Consider the following 19,735-nt stretch of genomic DNA (forward strand, 5'->3'; position numbering starts at 1 on the left):
GTTATTGGAAATGTTTGGATCACACCAGTCGGAAACAATCCTACGCAGCCACCACTAATCTGTATCTGCAGCTGTGAAGAAATACCGGGCTCAAACTGAATAAATAGACATAGACCTTCGAGGTTTCCTGTTGTCACTTGATGTATTCATGTCTTTAATATGTTTTGTCTGTATTCTTACATTTCTGTATGTTCTATGTTTTACCTGGCTGCAAGACAAATTTCCCCAGGGGGATAAAAAGTTCAAGTTGAAATGATTCGGTGTATTTCCCAAAATACTGAAGTAAATATTTGTATGTTGAATACATTTACCGGCAAAAACGAGGGAAGTTGAGTTAGATTTTGTAATTGATAAGAAGTTTTACTATAAATCTCTGTCTGTGAAATAATGAGCATCCGAGCATGAAGATCTGAGGACTCCTCCAGGGATAAACTGTATCTTGTGAGCACATCAACCATACAGTCAAACACAAGTCTATTAATACAAATATAGAAAAGAACTGGGATGTTAGATATCTATCCTAAAAATGCCAATACAATTAGGATAGATTAGATTGGCTTTATCGTTCACCTCAGTGGAAATGTGTCTTCTCCAAAGTACAGCACAGATATATACAATACACATTACACAACACATCATTAAAAACAGACAGATATACACTACACTATATACAATAGTGCAAATGGGCAAGTAGCAGCAAATAAGTTATATCAATAATTAAAGAGAGCACATCTTATAAAACAACAAGCGGTGCCTGATGCCACATGTTTTGCAAAGCTTGTGAGCATGATGGTTTATGTAAGCTCTTAGTTTGTCATTGAGCTCTATTAGTCAATTTGCGTTTAAATATCTTTCTTGTGTTTTTTACCATTATGTGTGAGTTAGTTGCACTACATGTTTGAATTTATTTTTGATATTTTCAGAGTCATGTCTTGTAAATGTTGTGTGGGCAGGTCACATGACCTCTCAAGTTTTGTTATTCATGTTGCAACGTTTTTTCTTTGATTGGTCAATCACCATGTTGGAGAGCTTGTTTTTGCTATTTGCATTCAAGTTGCCGTCGCATGTTGACATGTTAATGATAACGCTAACCTCTTCAGTATAATAATAATAGTGATTATATGGCTTGAAACATCTGTGGATGTGACTGGAGATCCTCATGCAGCACCTTTAACGACACTAATTGGAGACATTTAAAGAAACCTCACTTCTTACACACTTCTTAGCAGCTGTTACTAGTGGATGTAAAGGGTCTGGCACTGAGAGAGACAAAGTGGAGGAGAAATAGAGGAGAGTTCAACACATAAACACATAAAGAAGAGCAGCAGACAGAGAGGGGGGAGTAAATTAATAGTGTTATTTTTGAAGACGTGACATCTTCTCCCGGCAGAAGGAGAATGTTGTCCTTTACGAGGTACTGAGTTGGAGAGTAGCTGGGGATTTTACACATCTCTCGTTCGAGTGTCTGACATCAACTTTGATATGATACTGCTGCCTCTAACACAATCCTGAAACTGTGATTCAGATATCGAAATGGAGCTACCTGATGAAACTGAAGCCCTGGACACAGAAATGGTCGGGGTCCCCGAATTCTTCCTGTGTTGGCCAGTAGCTTTTTCCTCAGGCGCACTGTCACCGGAGTGTACACTGGCAACGCTCTCTGCTCCGTCAGGCTGCGTGCAAACACAAATCCAACAAAACCCAAGCTGTTAAAATAACAATTAAATCTACATAGTTTTCCCCAGTGTGCTGCTGCTTGGTGTATTTGTGTGTATGAGTTGCTGACCCTGACCCTCCGGTTGTCGCTGGGAGTGGAGGATCTGTCTGGAGTCTGGGAACGCAGGTTGTTGAGTACCGTTGGCTTCCCCGAGGACTCCAAGGCCACCGCACCGCCCCTGAAAAGCAGAAAGAAACTAGTCATCAACAAGTTCAACACCCAGGACGTTACCCTCATCCTGAAATACGGTGGAAATCGCTCATAGTTAACAAAAAGCTTTGTACAGAATCATTAATATACAAATGCTGTTTCAATCATTTGGAGTAATCAAGTAGTCCGCTTACAGTGTTCCTTTTGGGTTTTTGAATACATGTCAACATATGGGATACATTAAGCATTGAGAGCTTAAAGTTTATTTTCAGGCCTGTTAAAAAAAGGTTTTTAAAAAATGCTGATGCATTAAGAAATGCACTGAAACCACTTCCAAGCTTTGGTTTAGGAGCCTGTTGGCACTACTGACGTTGCTGTCTCTCCTAATTATAATTTAAACAACAGAAAACTATATTTTTGATCTTGTATTTTTTTACAGCAGTTATATTTTTACAGACATTTGAAGAAATAAGAAATAAGGGGAACAAAATGTGGTTATAATAATTATCCACTTATAGTGACCAATTGTATCTGGACAGACGTGATCACTATAAGAGGTTTCTACTGTAATATCAATTTAAGTATTGCATAGTTGGGCTGCATAAATATCAAATATTAATAGATTCTTGATTAAGCTTTTAATAAGCTACTAGGTCACTGACATCTTTAGATTTCTCTTTGATGTTTATTTCTTCTTTAGTCTTAGAAATGTTTTGCCTTGATGCCTGAAAGTGTTTACTTTACAAACAGATTTAAAGTTTTAAACTAGATGAAAATGAAAGTCTTTATTTACATGTTGAGGTTTTATACTCTAGGTCAGGGGTGGGGAACCTCCGGCCTCCAGGCCGTATACGGCCCGCGAGACCATTTGATCCGGCCCTCGAGGTAATTCGTAAAACGCACGCAAAAGAAATCCACTAGCAAAAAAAAACTAGATGGCAATATTTTAAACGGGCGACTGACTGTTTTTCCTGGCCAAGGTCAGGGTCCCTGAACACAACACGAGCGGGACGTGTCATCACGTGGTCACGTCATGTCAACAAACTTAAATTTTAAACGAGACGGTCGTTGACATCAGTGAACGCAGCGTGGCGAGTGTGAAACAGATAAAGCTGGATGCAGAATGTCACACTTTACAAGAGAAATGGACGAACAATTATTTATTTGTGGAAGTAAAAGGCCAGTGTGTCTAGTTTGTGCGGACGTACTTGCGGTGATGAAAAATAATCTCGAGCATATGCCGAACTGCACGAGCTGAAAGGATGAGTGCGTTTGGATAAAGTTAACGCTCTTCGGCGGAGTTTGGCCCAACAAGCAGCTCTCTGCAGAGCGTAACATACAAACATGGACAGATAGAGAGGTAGACCACCACACCAAGAACAGACTGTTCCACCACTGCTGTGCAATTATCACTGCCATTTACAATATTCACTTTATTTTCTATCAACCTCTTGGTACTTATATTATTTTGTATTCTATTTAATTATTGTGTACTGCCTTTTTACTTCATATGTTCTGTTGCTGTGACAAGATACATTTCCCCGTTGTGGGACTAATAAAGGATTTCTGATAAAACAGAAAGATGCATGGATAGAAGAATGTTGCTTTTTTTCACAGCATATAAGAAAGGTGAAATGAATGGGCTGTGTCTTAAAAAAATGTGCAGAGGTTATGAGTTCAATAATTAGTATGGCCCTTGAAGGATGTTGTAAAAAGAAAATGGCCCTCGATAGGAAAAAGGTTCCCCACCCCTGCTCTAGATACTGACACAAGGCTGCACCAGTGCTGAGAGAATTATTATCCATCTAAAAACATTTTAGAGCTCAAAACAGCTTTAAAAAAAGGTTAATGTGAACTCTTATGGAGCGATGATATGATGTTGAGGAAGTGTTATTTTTGTGTTTTTCATCTTGCTTTCAGTTATTCCTCAGTCAATCTTTGTGTAGCTGTATTTTCATAATACAATTTTAAATGTTAAAAGTTTGTATGTAGCCTGTTAGTAGGTAGTTTGAATGGGCACCTGTTTGAACGTGGAGTCGGAGCAGAGCAAACACTTCGCACGCTTTTAGCGTCTCCGTCCGAAACAGTTTTGACGCTGTCGACTCCGTTCTCCGGCTTCAAGGCTTTTCGGTTGCCTTTTTTATCCATCTTCATCTTCATCCTTCTATATATACACACACACACACACACACACACACACACACACACACACACACACACACACACACACACACACACACACACACACACACACACACACACACACACACACACACACACACACACACACACACACACACACACACAGGGAGTCTGTTATCTTCTGTATACTTAATCAAAATCATCTCGGCCGATTAACTCTACAGTTTGCGTCCTGCAGAGGAAATGTTGTTAGGGATGTACCAACCCTGGTACATTATTTTGATAAACTTAATTATTTTCACTAAGTAGGTTGTTTTCTTTCCTGCTTGTTTCTATTCTTGCTAGTTAGCTGGATATAAAAAAAAAAACCCAACCCAATAGATTTTAGTGAAACCTCCACAGGGCTGCAGGGATAGCAATGTTGGTCTGTCGGTTGGTCCACCACTTTGGTCCAGACTAACATATCTCAACATCTATTGGATGGATTGGCACACTTTTGGTCCCCAGAGGATAAATCCTACTCACTTTGGTGGTCCTCTGACTTTTTCTCTAGCGCCATAGGACATTTGTTAGTGAGATGTTTTGCCAACTATCCGATGGATTCCCATGAAATTTGGTACAGATACCCATTTTCCCAAGAGGATGAAGTTTAATGATTCCCCTGACTTTTCATATAGCGCCACCACAACATCAATGTTTTTTTTGTCTAATTATGACCAACTACTTGCAAAACTAACAACATTCTCATAATCCTCAGATGGACTTTGTTATTATACCAGCTAAACATCAACATGTCAACATTGTCGTAGATAGCATCTTAGCACGCTGACACCAGCATTTAGCTCATCGCTAGAGCGGATACAGATTAGTCTTTAGCCTTTCTTAACATTGCAAAAGCTTTTAAAAACTGGCACATGAATCCCATCATTGTCTATCTAATTTCGATGCAAATCTATTATATACAGATTAATATAATTATATTTTGCTTCCTCGTCTCTGAAATCGTACACAATATGTCAAGTTTTAACATCCATGCAAACCAGACACATAATCATCAAACATGATGATTTATTAATGAGTTATTTAATTAATCAAAAAAGTCTTCAGCAACCACCACATCATAAAATAATAGCAGCTTCTTTGTTATTTGTTTTAGTTTTTTTGTCCATATGGCTTCTTTGTCGGAAGCATCGTGATGCCTTCAGGAAACATTAGACTGCAGCCAAGATGAGGAGCGGTGCTAGCCGGCACAATTCAATTACTGCTGTTTTGCTGTGCCAAATGTATTTCGAAATGCATTCAGGGTCTCTGTAAAATCAAATGAGCGTCTAACTGATCTTTTCTAATGCCTTTGTACTGAGGCGAGTCCTCAACACACTGCAGATTTCTTTATTTCCTTTATTCTGTCAGCTCTCTGCCTACAGCTTACTGCATATCTTGCATATTTTAAGTGAATAAACGCTATTAAATTCAGAATATGTATGTTTTTGCATGAACATAAAGTGAGCTGTTTTGTACTATATTTCCACTACTTACCCTTTCCTCCTGGCACCATCCACAATGTTGAGTATTGCACTTTTGTTGGATTTTGGGGTATCGGGTCTCTCTGACTCAGAGGTGGCTGTCAAGTTTTCTGTAGACTTTTTGTCCGTGACTGGTCATGAAAAACATCAAGAATACATTAGTACAAATCAGCATGTATCATTTACTACTCCACCTAATCATTATGGTTTAGGTTTAACAGAGGTGAAACTCACTGATCGGGCTACTCATGATTGTCTGTTTGATCACATCACCGCTCGGCACTCCCTGCTCAAAGCGCTTGGACCGCTCCTCCAGGAACCATTCTCCTGTTACCACCTTCAGTTCCCTGCAAACACAACACCCACCCGTCACTGTCAACGCCTCAACGTGCTTCCGGTTTAAAAACAATCTACCGAAACTCTTAGATATCATCAATCAGTGAGTTATTTTGTGATGTCAGGGTTTCTGCAGCGTCCACTAAGACTTTTAAATACCTTTTTAATATCATATAGAATGCAATTTAATATCTGTTTCACAGTCATAACAGCCAAAGTACGACAAATATAAACGTGTAATGAATAGAAATATAAAATAAAAATATATATATGAATAGCAAAGCGTAGAAGTGCATAAAGGTATTACATCAAATAGCTGTAGATAACAATAATTCCTAATTATATCATTAATCATTAAACACCATGTAGACCTGGATAAACAACATAAATTGATGAGTGGATGAAAACATTTCTTTAAGGTCCACATATTAATTTTAATTCTTTTTTAACTTACAGTACTGCCTACAGCAGGCAAAATAACTTTGTAAATTAAGTTTTCGTCAGGCCCTTTAATGAAACTCAAATCAATGTGTTTGAAACTTTTCTCTCCTTCTACTTTGTCTGCTTGAGTTTCAGTTAGTGATTTCTACAAGTGAACTTTAGCTGTGGGTTACATGTGTAGGTGGAGAGAGAAAAAACATTTGCTTGCTATAAGCAGGAAAGTTGAGAGAAGTTTTACTTATTTCACTCACTAAAAAACATCTTGTGGGCACAGTCTGATTATTCAGACTGGTGGTGGTTGAGAAACTAGTAGTTTTACTTTTTCTGGCATTGATTTTTTTTATTGTGTGAATGTTGAGTGTGCAAAGTGATTGTGGAACGAACCCACTGTTACCAGCCACCAAACCCTGATGTTCATACTGTAGTGTAATTAGTTCATTGTATGTATAAACCTGTAGTCCCCAAAGTGGGTGCCACAGAAAAAGGTCTTTAGTGCTCTGGGTTTTTTGGGGGTTTAGGTGGATTATTCTTTGAAGCCCTGAAGAAGAGCACCCCGGGCCCTCACATACAAATGGAAACAGATGGCTGTCATTAACCAAACCGTCTGGATTCCATTCCTCTTCTAAACAGTAAGCTGTTTCGGTCGCTACCAAGCATCACACTTACGAGATCTTGGCACAAACGTTACACCTCCACTGCCGTGCTTTGGGAGTTGTAACACGGCAGTCGTTGCAGACCCGTAGCTGACACTCCTCGCAGAGATCCCCGCGGTCGAAGATGAGGCCCAAACTCTTGAGACAGCGTGCACACTGTCGCTCCCCGAGCTCCTGTTGCCGACGGGAACCTTTTCGTTTGATCTCCAGCAGCTCATTCTTCAGCTTCCTGTAGGAAAGAAAGAAAAAAAAACAGTAAGGGACATTAAAAAATACAGAGTGAGATGAATGTGAGTTCAAACGATGATACGATGAAGTCCTCACCGTATCCTCTTCTCCTCTCGTTTCCTCAATTTCTCATCTTTCTGCAGCACCTTCAGGATCATGTCTCTTTCATGTTCCAGCAGATAGGAGAGGTTCAGATCCTCCCCGACCTGCTCCATCGGTCCTTCAGTCTACACTCGGCGATGAAATCAGCCAAGCAAAGATGTTGCATGGAGGAGGTCAGAAAGAACTACATCATGCTGCCAAAAGCTTTCTGTAATGTTCTGCTAAAGATTGGGTCGCTGGCATGGTCTGAACTTTGTCCCTCCAGTGTTTCCTCCTCTGAACTTCTGTTTCTTGGGGCTGACAAGAGGTGTCCACTCTCAGGAAGCCTAGATAACATAAGGTAAAGTCAGTAAAACAGGGCTTGCATTAGTCCTGATTAAATTGCTTGTCTATAAAAAGTGTAAAAAGCAATAATTAAAATACAACAATGATTGACAGGATTACAAGAGGAAGCACAGGTAATTGGTAGACATTTAAAAGCTCCACAGCAGCTTAACAACCTCACAATTAGGCTCCAAGCCTGACATTAAATTACTCTAAATTAAATATAAGGGCCAACAGAACTCATTTATATTAGATTGCTTTGGGAATATCATAGTATTAGTAGTAGAAGCATATAGAACAACTCCCCATGACAATGTTCGGGCAAATATAGATGGCAATATTTCGCAAGTAAGTAAATGACACACAGTTGCTGCTGGAGACTCTTGTTTTCCCGTGTTTGCAGAGACATATCTTGAGCAGTTGGAAGTTCAGTATCTAACAAAAACACATATAACATATGGACAGGAGGAGCCAGAAATCTAACAAACTACCTTATGGTTAATGGCTCTATAACGTGAGCTATGGGCGCCTGCTTTATGGCAAATGGCCGATAGGGAACAGTGTAAATGTTACTCCTACTGTAGCTGTACTGTGGAACAGCTAAGTGTCCCTGATTTCGTCTGATGCCATTTAAACTCAGAGAAATTATGTGATTTGAATGCAATACATGAACACACACACACACACACACACACACACACACACACACACACACACACACACACACACACACACACACACACACACACACACACACACACACTCAATCTAGCTGCAGTGCCTGATCAAGTGAACCGCTGTGAATAACCTGATTTGCACAAAAATGGCTTTCCACGCTGTCAATAAAGCCGACCATGAAGATCAGAAACTAATATACATGAGGTTATATGAGGCACTGAGGGACACAATTCTGCTAGTGTTTGTTTAAATGAAGTTGGGAAATAAAAATTTAATGGAGTGGAGGGATCTGCATAAACCCACACCAGCCTCCTTCAGTCTTTATTCATTACTGTCTCTTTCATCCTCGTCCTCTCTTCTCTCGCCTCTTCCCTTCACTTTACATGAATTAGCACTAATGAACCGGCAGACATCATCTCAGCTTCATTTGCAACTAAAGGCACACCATGACATCAGTGATTATAGCATTTTAAAGTAAACTGTAGCTGCATTGTAGTCGGTGAAGACATGTTCCTTTACGTTGGGCTCAAGATGGGGATAGAGGAAATTATAACGATAAACAGATACCTTTGCCTTTAAAAGACTCCTCAACTACTCACTGACTGTGAGTAACAGTTACAGCCATGCTAGCAGCTCTGTCAGGCTGCATTGAAGCACTGCAGTGCTTTGAGCTAAGCATGCTAAAATGCTAACAATGTCAATGCTAACATGCGGATGTTTACCATATTACTCATCTTATTTTAGCGTGTTAGCATGCTAACATTTGCTAATTAGCACTAAAGACAAAGTGTAGCTGAGGTTGATGGAAATGACTCATTTAGTAGGAATGTGGTTATAATGGACACTTTTTGACCTGAGGACTTAATGAAAAACATTTTACTCAAAACTACAACTGTCAACCTTAAGGTGGCGCTAGAGGAAAGGTCAGGGGATCACAAAAGTCAGCAGAATTCATCCTCTGGGGAAAATAAACCCATGTATCAAATGTTGTGCCAATCCATCCAGTAGGCCTACATGTTGATATATTTTAAACCAGACCAAAGTGATGGACTGACCTTAGACCCAGTGACACTAAAAGAAAAAACTTGGGTAGCTGTGTAAGGAGCATTTTTCTTTCTTTCTGTCTTTGTGACTTGCTGAGTTTGTTCTCTGACTTACTGTTTCAAATATGCACACACAAGGCGGCTGCTGATCATTTGGGTGCCCTAATTGTAATTGTTTTGTGGCGGCGCTGTGCACACGCATGCATGGACTGCCAGATGTCCTCACACAAACACTCTGTGTGTCTGTTGAGCTACAGTCCAAGTGGTACACGGATCCACGTCCGCAAACATTCACACAACACAACACAATATATCCTCAAAAATAAAAGTCAGTGATCTGGGCCTGCAACATTCTTAACATTTTCTCCACATGACAGACTGAACTGAGAACAACATCATTTGCAGATCTATAAAAATAAAATGCAAATATACACTTGCCAGCTTATTAGGTGCCCCTACTAAAACTTATGCAAACAAATGCACCATATACTTGCAATACATTCTACCTTAATGAATGTTATAGTGTTCAGTTGTGGTTTAAAATTGTTTCAGATAGGTATTCATTCAACTGTATGATTTTTTGGAGGATGTAGTTTGTGGTGCTTGTAATATTCTTTGCTCTTTCATTCATTAATTCATTTGATGAAAAAAAAAATATATATATATATAAAAGAGTATAACACAATACAATTCAAAAACATGACCATAAGCATGAAGGTGAATCAACAACTCAAACATGAAAACTATAACCTGAAAGTAGGCTGTATTAGACTGCTTTAGTTTTAATACCAGGTTTAATAAACTGGGAACTAGTGGTGTATGTAAAGCAGGAAGTAAAAAAGGCAGATTATAACCAAACAGAAGATTCTGGCAGCCAAGCAATTGTGCCACATGATACTCCTGACATACAGGGCTGACTTACACTTGGTCAACAACATTACCTAATATTTATCTGAGCCTCTATCATATTACAGTCGTGCTGTGAGAGCACAACAGTATCACAGAGTTTGAAATGTGTGCTGCAGTAGGCGTGTGTTCTCTCTCAGCCCTCCTTGAGTACACACAGTACACATTCCCGCTGCCGCTCTCTCTGCCCTGAGCAAACACGAGTCAGGAGACGGTTAAACTTTGGCTTCTGAGCAGAGGAAACACACTCACTTTTTAGCTCTGCACTAATAACGTAGCCCCGAGGAAAACACAGTGACTCACTTTGCTTTATTAACAACGCAGGGAAGGTTGCTCTTTTCCACAATTCACGTCTTTCAAAGATGTAATGAATCGTTTGTCACTGAGTCTGTGCTCCACTGAGGGACATCTGGCGTTTTGTAACTCTGTGGCATTTTACCACCAGCAAATCTGGTGTTTTCTGCAGGTGGTCGGGAATACAAACAGCACAATCAATCTGCCAATTAAAGATCACAGGTAGGCTCCACTTGGCAGAGAGGCAAAAGTAGACATGGATGACAAATGCATAGGGGATGAACAAAAAATACATTAATTACTGAACATTTAGCAGGTCGACAAAGGAACAGAAATACTGTGAAAAACATGAGTTTGAAGTCAGAAACCAAGGTCACACGATGCCTTCAGAACAGCTTCAGTGCTTTCATCTCAGTCACAGACTGTGTGTAGTTCAATGCTGGACCATTCTGCTAGAAGGAAAACCTTCAAATTGAAATTCTTTCATGGGGAAAACAGTGTAAGATGACTCATTTTATTTTATTTATTATTATCATACAGACGAATAGGCTTCTTTTTTGACAAATTCAGTGTTTTCTTCCCCCATGACGCTTGGCAAAGGTTCTATTAGCTCTTGTTGAATATTGCATTGTATATTTTTAGAAGCTTTGAATACAATTGTTTGTTTGTTTGTTTGTTTTTTTACAATCATACATACTTAAAATACTTCTTTTGAGTGTTTTCTTCTTCCTGGCGATTGGTCATTGTACTTGCAGTTCTTTAGTTGTTTTAACTGAATACTTTTCTAATGCAGGACGAGGCTGTTTATAAGAGAGGGAAGGCTCTGTGAATATAGCTTGTGTTCAGGTCGTCACTGTGCCCTTATACTGTGAGATAAAATAAAAAGTTTATATCTTAAATAATCATTTAGTTAAGTTTTATTCACATAAATTAATATAATCCTGAGATATAGGCCAACAGTGTATGTTTTTTTCCATTATATTGTTATAGAGCCGCACTTAGGCATCTCAACATGACGGTAAAAGGTTTCTCCCTCTGCTGCTTCTGTGATTTGTGAACAAACATCTTTCCTCTTCAGGTGTTTATTATCTCGTATTGCATTGGAACTGTAATATAATACAAGTAAAAGCAGTGATGGTCAAACCTCTTGAAGCTGGAATATGCTGCGAGCTGGAAGTCTTTGTGAATGTGATTTGGTTACTTGAGCATTAAGTTGCACATAACAGAATATTCATCTGAATACACGCCTACATCCGAACTAACTCATTAAGTTAAGAAACAAATGCGAGAAGCGTGTCCATCCCTTTGCCTGTGTGGGTTTATCTCCGGTTTCTATGCTTCCACAGTCCAAAGTTATGCAGGTACCCCACCTCTCGTCCCCCGCGACCCTCGAAAGGTTAAGGGTATAGCTGTTGGATGGATGAAGCCCTACATACAACTGTGCATTTCCCCCTGACTTCTCTTCAAACACACTGCTCAGCTGATATTTCTCCCCCTTGTTCCCTCTTCACTCCTGAACTTCAATATGATCTCAGCAGAAGGACAGAAACATATTACAGGAGCTTCATCACACGCCTTTCTCTCTGTGTAAATGCAGTTATGTCGCTAAACCTTTCTGTGAGAGAGTAGAAGTGGGAAGAACGAAGTCGGGCGAACATTATATGGCGTGTAGTGTGTTTTTGCAGAAATGTGGGTCACCCAGATCCCCCTTAAGATTCATCAGCTTCGACTCCAGCTTTAGTCTTATTATATCAGCGAGGGGCAGCACAGATCTTTTTTTGCCTGAAAGTGAACCAATCATACTGAAGCTCTTCTTCCTTATATCAGCACATTCTTCATCTCCTGGGAGGCTGATGCTTTTCCAGATAATTTACGTTTTCTAGAGAGTTCATTACCACACAATCATGTCCAAAGTATTAATAAATTATACAAATTGCAGTTCTCTGTAACAGACAGCTGCACGGGTTAACCCTTTTTCTGTCTAAATGGTTTTCTTCAGTAGGACCTGCAGTCCTTCACGCACCATGGATCTCCTCCTTTGTTTTAATGTATAACCCTTAAATCCCCCTGATGTAGTTCACAGGATGCTGTACGTTTTCCTCCTGAATCATTCATGTGAAACGGCAGTAGACAGTGATGATGAGTGGCAGAGGGCGTCCCTGGTGACCATTAAACAGCAGGTCACTTGAGCCCAACCACAGACCTCCTTCTGCCAGCTGCAGCCAGCCAATGATTCATCAACCAAGGTCCACAATTACATATCTCAGAGCTGCTTGCACCGTAGCCATGTCACACGCCAGAAAAAATAACATGTACTGATATATTGTGTCGCTGCTATAGCAAGTAGTGGCTGTTTTCTGGACTCTAGGCATTTTAATCACTACTCAACATCCATGCATATGCCTCATCCGTGCCATGTGGGAGTTATCATAATTGCCAGTAACCAACTTGTATAATATATTCACCACATTAACATTCAAGTCGTGATTACAACTGGGAAACCTCCAGAAAGCTTTATAATATGGAAGTGCTGGATGCCAAACATCTGTCAGTCAAGTTAATTAAACGATAAGTCTGGTGATATTCTATATTTTTCTTATTGTTAACAAATCCCATGAAAAGACCAAAACAAACAATGAATTGATCTTTCTAATGAGTATTGTATGTGGAGCTAAAACCTGATGTCACTTATTTCTCTTATTGCTTCATTGTTGTACAAATAAAATCCTACATATATATACACATTCTAGACCACCAAAGGTTTATTAATCTGCATATTTATAAATAGTTCCTAACACAAAACTAAAATGCCTAGCAGCTTTAATTACAATTATTAATTATAATATACTGAATATAAATGAAAACACAGATTCATGGACAGGTTTTAGAGACTTCATTAAGAACTAATGAGCTTGATGATTGATATTATATTAACCTCTCCCTGTAAACATTGTTTTAGTGGTGGACTAAATATGTAAGTAGATACAATAAAGGATGAATAAGAATATTTCATATTTTATTTGGTTGAACCCAGTGGCGGGCCGTGCATTTCACACCTAGGCCTTCAGTGATGTCCTACACAGTCCTACCTGAATTATTCCCCCTCTTAATACCATCATTATGACGCCATGGCTCTAGAAACTATACATTTAGACAGAAACGCAGTACAACCGGACGTTGCATCACCCTAACAACAGAGTTATATTAATATTTCCGAAACATTTAGTTGTAAATAGCAGGCATTCCCAGCAGTACAATGTGCAGTGCCTCTCGGAGGCTGTGAGCCGGGGGTACCGCTCGTAGTTAATGATTTGAAAGTGGCGGACAAACCCTTTTCCCGGCTGTGATAGTCTCGCTAGCGTCGGGGTTGGCCGTTCTCTTCTCACGATGTCTATCTTTTCTTGAAAAGTTTGCCTTGAAAATGGCGTTGTAATTATATCTGCGACCAAATCGATCTCTTCTCCTCCTTCAGACATTGTGGGTTGAGAAAAAACAGCTTGTAGAAATCTACACAAATTAGCTTGTTCAAGGTTGCTAGCTCTGCATAGCTCTGCCTCTCAATAGTGCGTATCCAATCAAAAGACATGGACGTGCTGACGTTATCGTACGCCTGCTAGCTGGCCCCGGTGTCCCCAACTCGAAATCTGATTGGTTAATGCCACAGTTTTGTCTCCGTTCACTTTAAGCGACAGGCGCCCGCACTGTTGATTCTGAAGGCCTCAGGGCAGATTTCTTGGACCCTGGCAACACATCATGGCTGAAATATGATTAGATAAAAGCTCTAACATAAAGGCCAGCCCTCCAAATCTAGATCTGAGGCTGGAAGCAGCGCAACCAAGAGGAAAGCTATGAAATGAAGAGAATAGACTACGGGGAATAATTTAATACATATTTGTGGAAAACATATATCAAAATGAAATTTATATTCTGATGGCCAGCAGAGAAGGCCTTGCTGGCCCTGACGGCCCACCACTGGTTAAACCTGTATTAATTGATTTGTCATATTAAGTTGATATGGCTAACGTGCTACCAAACTGTTCTAATTATTCATCCAGCAGACATGCTGCAACATACGTTCTATTTTGTAGATTTTGTAGAACTTTCACATTTGATCCTTTGATCTTATAAACAAAATTATTGATTAGTTTAAGTGTCAAAATCAGTTGCTTTGGATTACATGTATGCATTTGTTTACTGCTAGTGTTCTGATTTGTAAGATTTTCTTGGCTACAGCAGAACAAACTTTGAAGCCAGGCAGGTGTTAAATGGCCTAACATCTTTATTAAAGAAGTAATTCCAGGGGGAAATATCACGACACTGACAGATGTAGCAATGATGAAAGCACATCAATGCTCAGCAGACATAAAGTTCAATTTCTTTGTTGAGTAAGAGGACGCGATGAAGCAAAAAGATAGATTTCTTCACATAAAAGCCAAAGAGTCAGGCCAATCAGATTTACCAGCAGTGAGTCTACAACAATATGTCAACAGACTGAGAGCGCTCTTTAAAAGCAGTAAGCAAGCTGCTTTGTGTCTTTTACAACAATGCTGTCAAATTCTGAGAAAGCTCCATATGGATGTTGCTGCACCTCAAAATAGTTTCCAGCTCACACAGCGTATCTCAACTTAAAGGAAATTAAGCAAATAAGATTCATCCCGCTATCTCACCCATGTATCGCCCTGCATGTAATCCGCTTCCTGAGATCGGATGTGGGAACGATGTTCACAGCGAGAAATAATCAATGGGTGGACATAGTCTTCACAGGGAGCTGGAGATTAGATCTGGCATGCTGGAGGAGACAGGAGAGGTTTCTGGGACCAGACACCAGGATGGAGGAGGCGGCACGTTCAATGATACATGACGTGTTTGTCCGAGTGGAAAGTATCTGTGTGCACTTTTCACTGAAGTGGTGACCTCTATGTCTGTCTCTCTTTCTTTCTTTTTAGCTCACTGACACACACACACACACACAACCACAACCACACACACACACACACACACACACACACACACACACACACACACACACACACACACACACACACACACACACACACACACACACACACACACACACACACACACACACACACACACACACACACACACACACAGCACACACAACATATCTGCACCACTGCAGTGCACTAATAAGCCTCTCTCTCAGCCTGCGGATCTGTCAGACACACTGTCCGTGTCACTGTCAATCAAGCAAGGAGCTGTTTGTAAACACTCCTCTTCATCCTCTGGACTCTCTTCGTGTCGATAACTCTACTGAAACACAGAGACCATCATGGTTTGTCAATCAGAATCCAATTTGAAACCTAATTACTTTTCTGGCTCAAAGGTAATGAGGTGACTTTAGACAGCGATGTGCATAACTCACCTTCGTCAAGCCTGACAATTTGCATAACGGTGACTAGCATTCTGTCCTCGCCAGATTTGGCCTTTTGTCTCTAAATTATGAGTCCACAGGGAGAGGGGAGTGGCAGGCTGCAGCTGAGAGAAAGATCCACCAGAACAGTAGCCAATCCTTTGATCTAATCTCTAAACTGGCTGTCTACACATTTTCATGCTTGGACTGGAGATGATGTTAGCATAGAAGAGAAGGTCGACTTTGTAAAGGTTCGCTTGAAAATAAACTAGTTTACGTGTCTGTTTGTCGCTGCTCCAAACAGCATCACTTGATGGGATGAAAAGACGGCTGTCATCGAGAGGGGAGAGACACAATAATGGGTTTCACATCACACACTTTCTGACAGTCTCTCCTGAAGGCATCCATGGTGTTGCACTCGAGACACGACAAGTGACAGAAATAAATAAACGCAGTTCATTTAGCGAAACAGTTGTGTGGATCATTTAAAAAAAGAGGGTTTGAGCTTAAATCCTGCTAACTTCTCACCTCCACACACCTGGATTGCTGCAAAGATTGGGCGTCATTGTTCGTTTGTCGGTAATCAGAAAGCTACAAACAATTGTCGGATGCAAAGTATCAGTATGCTTTAACCAAAGTGTTTGTCGGATGGTCTGCAGTGAATGGCCAGCAGTTTGGAGCATGAAGGCAGGGTTTGAACTTCTCTCTCAAGCTCTCTTTTTACACATCCACTTACATCAGTTTCCGTGTACAGCCGAGTGAAACACCATAGTCCCTTTGAAGAGAGACTGTAAGAAAGTGCGCACTATTGTCCCCGTTTGAGCTATTTTCTCGTCTCCACCCTATCTATGACGGACGGCTTTTTACCCCGTCTTGAGGTGTGGCCAACCTGAACAAGAAACAGATTTGATTTTCAACATACGTTGTACAAACTACTTAGTTTCAAGCATACCGATACCTAATACCCTCCATTTTGACCTCGGCAAACGTGTAGGTGGAGGAGGTCCACTTTGAGAAAAGTGCCGATAACAAATCTTGAAACACACGTTGCTGTATTGTTGCATTTCCACATTGGTGGAACGTTTGTTTTAGGCAAATCCTGCCCAACCACGACTAACGTTTAAAATGCTGCCCTTACAGCCATGGAGCACACATGTTACAGCCCCCGTAGCATTACAACTCTCTCAGGAGCCATCACCAGTGATGACCTATAAAGCCTGCAGGCCTCCACAGTTTCCTGCAGCGCTCAATGGAGCAGAAAATAGGAAAAACAAAGCAACAGAGTTAGTGCCTCTAAAACCCTTATCTAGAGCTTCTCTGTCAGCTGTCCTCTCTTCTACGACCCAGCACTCCTTCCACTTTCTGCTCCTTTCACCTTCACTGAACTCAGTCTTATCTGAATGCTGCTACATTGTTCTCACATTGATGGGTTGTTTGTGTCATTTCACCACTAATTAAGAGGAAAGGGCAGCGTGAGCTCAGGAAAAGCTGCCAGCAGAGAGAAAGCACAGAGATAGAGACGGAAAATGGATGATTTGGTTTCATCCTGTTGTTGGGTGTGACTGGGGGAATAAAAGACTACCGTGAAGAGAATAGCAGATCTGGCGTTTAAGGGGAGATGGAGAAAGAACGTTAAATCAGGTGACGACTTCAATGCCAGTTAAGTGTTCTGAACTTGAAAGCTTAGTTTTTCTTCGTCACAGCACACCTCAAAACAAACCTCAACGTGGGATAAATACAAAAAAGAAAGACTGTCCTTCTCCTCATACAGCAGATGAAACACAGCAGCAGTGCTGTGGTCACTGATGTGTCAAACTAATATTTCCTGGGAAATTGCGTTATTATTTAATGCTGTGTTATAAAACATACTCATGTTAAAAATAACCTGTTACATTAAAATTGCATCACCAAAAATAATCCTAACCCATTTCCTGAGCTGTGAAGTCTAAAGCCAGTGGAGCGTGACAGATAGAGTCTCAAAGCATGATTTCTAGAATTTGCAGCGTTTAATATTTCATATGATGCAGATAATATCAAGACTAACAACCAACCCTGAAAACAAATGTCACATGACAATGACAATGCCAACATGCTGATGTTCAGCAGGTATAATGTTGTTTACATGTTCACCATCTTAGTTCATGCATGCATGCTAACATATGCTAATTAGTAGCCAGAGCTGATGGGAATGTCGTTAGTTTTGCAAATATTTAGGCATAAACTAAAGAATTTGACGAATTCCCATTTAATTTCATGGTAGAATTATCAATCGCATGAAGTGTGCAACTGCCCCGGGGCTCCGGATGAGCAGTACACCTGTGTTGAATCAATTAATTGGAAATTGGCTTGTTGATATTCATTAAAGCAAAACCTTTCACAGAAATGATGAAGAAATCCTTCCTACATGTTTACCCATTCTTGAGGCCCTGTCTTGGATAAGGATCCTGTGTCAAAATCATTTTAAGCATCTTAAATATTTAAGTATCTATAATGCTTACATTGAATATATTCCAGTTAGTGGAGAGCATTCAGCAGCCTCTCTACTGAAGAGGCAGGCAAACCAACTCCACCCAATTGCTAAAATCACAACCTCTTTACCTGACACCAGCAAAAATCATATAATATTATGCAGCAAAGGCAATTGTCTTCATAAAAATATATTTTTTTTACCATTATGTTTGTATTTTCACTGGAGCAAAAATCTATATAATTCAAATCCAATTCTTATCCACGGTATAATCAACTCTTTCCATGTCAGCAGTGTGAAACGATCTAATTTCTTCTGCCAGAGAAAACAGCAAAATGGTCGAGAGCCACGGTCTGCCTTCTACAGATCTGGCACTGTTTAGGCTTTTGATCGAAACTGTGAAACGGTTCAAGTGAAGGCCGTCTGGTTGTTGGATAAACACGCACATATTCAGTGCAGAGTCTCTGCACTGAACAGACAACAGATCTTTGATTAACTCTGTCAGATAGTATGAACAGATACAACTAAGATTTTAAAAAAGAAGGATTGTGTGTGATCTTTTACGACATGCATTTTTCATGAAAACTTTACACAGCAAAACCTTTTGTTTTTTTCAGCGTGTTAAAGATGAGAGGTTTTTAGATCGGGGCTGGATCTCATTAACCCAATTTCAGCCGTGGCCTCTGCTGCTTCTTCACAGAGAGAAACCGAGAGAGACGTTCGGGTTATAAACAGCTCCCTTTCCTTTCACCAACATGGCTGAATATTTCATAGCACTCATTCCTGTTTAACTGCTGCTTGCCTGCCACATTTTACTGCACTTTGTATTTTCTGTGCACTTCCGGCTAATGGAGAGAAAGGAATTCTCTGAAAGTGCTCGTGTGTGTGTACAGAGCAGCTATAACATTAATCAGAGTGTGACAACTGAACTGCATGTGTAATTCAAAGATGAGTGAACACTAATGGATTTTGATTTTCTTTTAAGATTAGCCTCTTGTCATTTCAGTTTTACTACACTGAATGTGGGTACATCAGCGTAGCTGGAACACAGGAGACAGATGCACAATGAAATTCAGTGTTTGGAGGACAGATAAGTGTCTGTGCTGGCTGAGCCTCCAGGACGGATCAATGAATAAAGATCCTGCAGCAAAGACAAGCGGCTGTTTTAGGCAGATGGACTCCAGGTATCAACAGCATCAAGTCAAAAAAGCATGTAGAAAGATCCACTTGTCAACCTTTTCCCCCACACTGATCAGAAGCCAGATGAGTTGATTTGCTGAGGATCATGTTTGATGAGGGTGTTTCAGGTGGCCATGACGTTCATTCAAACAAACACAGAACTTGTAAAACTAAAACA

At 40.2% G+C, this 19,735-nt stretch overlaps 1 protein-coding gene across 3 annotated transcripts in view; it reads right to left on the minus strand.

Annotated features, from left to right (window-relative positions):
- The window catches only part of sytl5 (synaptotagmin-like 5), a 40,148-nt gene that overhangs the window by 14,032 nt on the left and 6,381 nt on the right, over positions 1-19,735 (minus strand). For 2 of the 3 annotated variants that reach the window (XM_029458969.1, XM_029458967.1), the window contains exons 2-8: positions 7,287-7,618; positions 6,976-7,191; positions 5,767-5,879; positions 5,546-5,663; positions 3,888-4,031; positions 1,787-1,895; positions 1,544-1,673 (exon numbers count right to left, since the gene is read on the minus strand). In XM_029458969.1, coding sequence (XP_029314829.1) covers positions 1,544-1,673; positions 1,787-1,895; positions 3,888-4,031; positions 5,546-5,663; positions 5,767-5,879; positions 6,976-7,191; positions 7,287-7,405 — 949 coding nt within the window. In that variant the 5' untranslated portion in view covers positions 7,406-7,618. The remainder of the gene's footprint in view (positions 1-1,543; positions 1,674-1,786; positions 1,896-3,887; positions 4,032-5,545; positions 5,664-5,766; positions 5,880-6,975; positions 7,192-7,286; positions 7,619-19,735) is intronic. The other variant, XM_029458968.1, reaches the window with a different exon arrangement.

This window comes from Cottoperca gobio, chromosome 21, assembly GCF_900634415.1.
Source record: "Cottoperca gobio chromosome 21, fCotGob3.1, whole genome shotgun sequence".
NCBI classification, from domain to species: domain Eukaryota; kingdom Metazoa; phylum Chordata; class Actinopteri; order Perciformes; family Bovichtidae; genus Cottoperca; species Cottoperca gobio.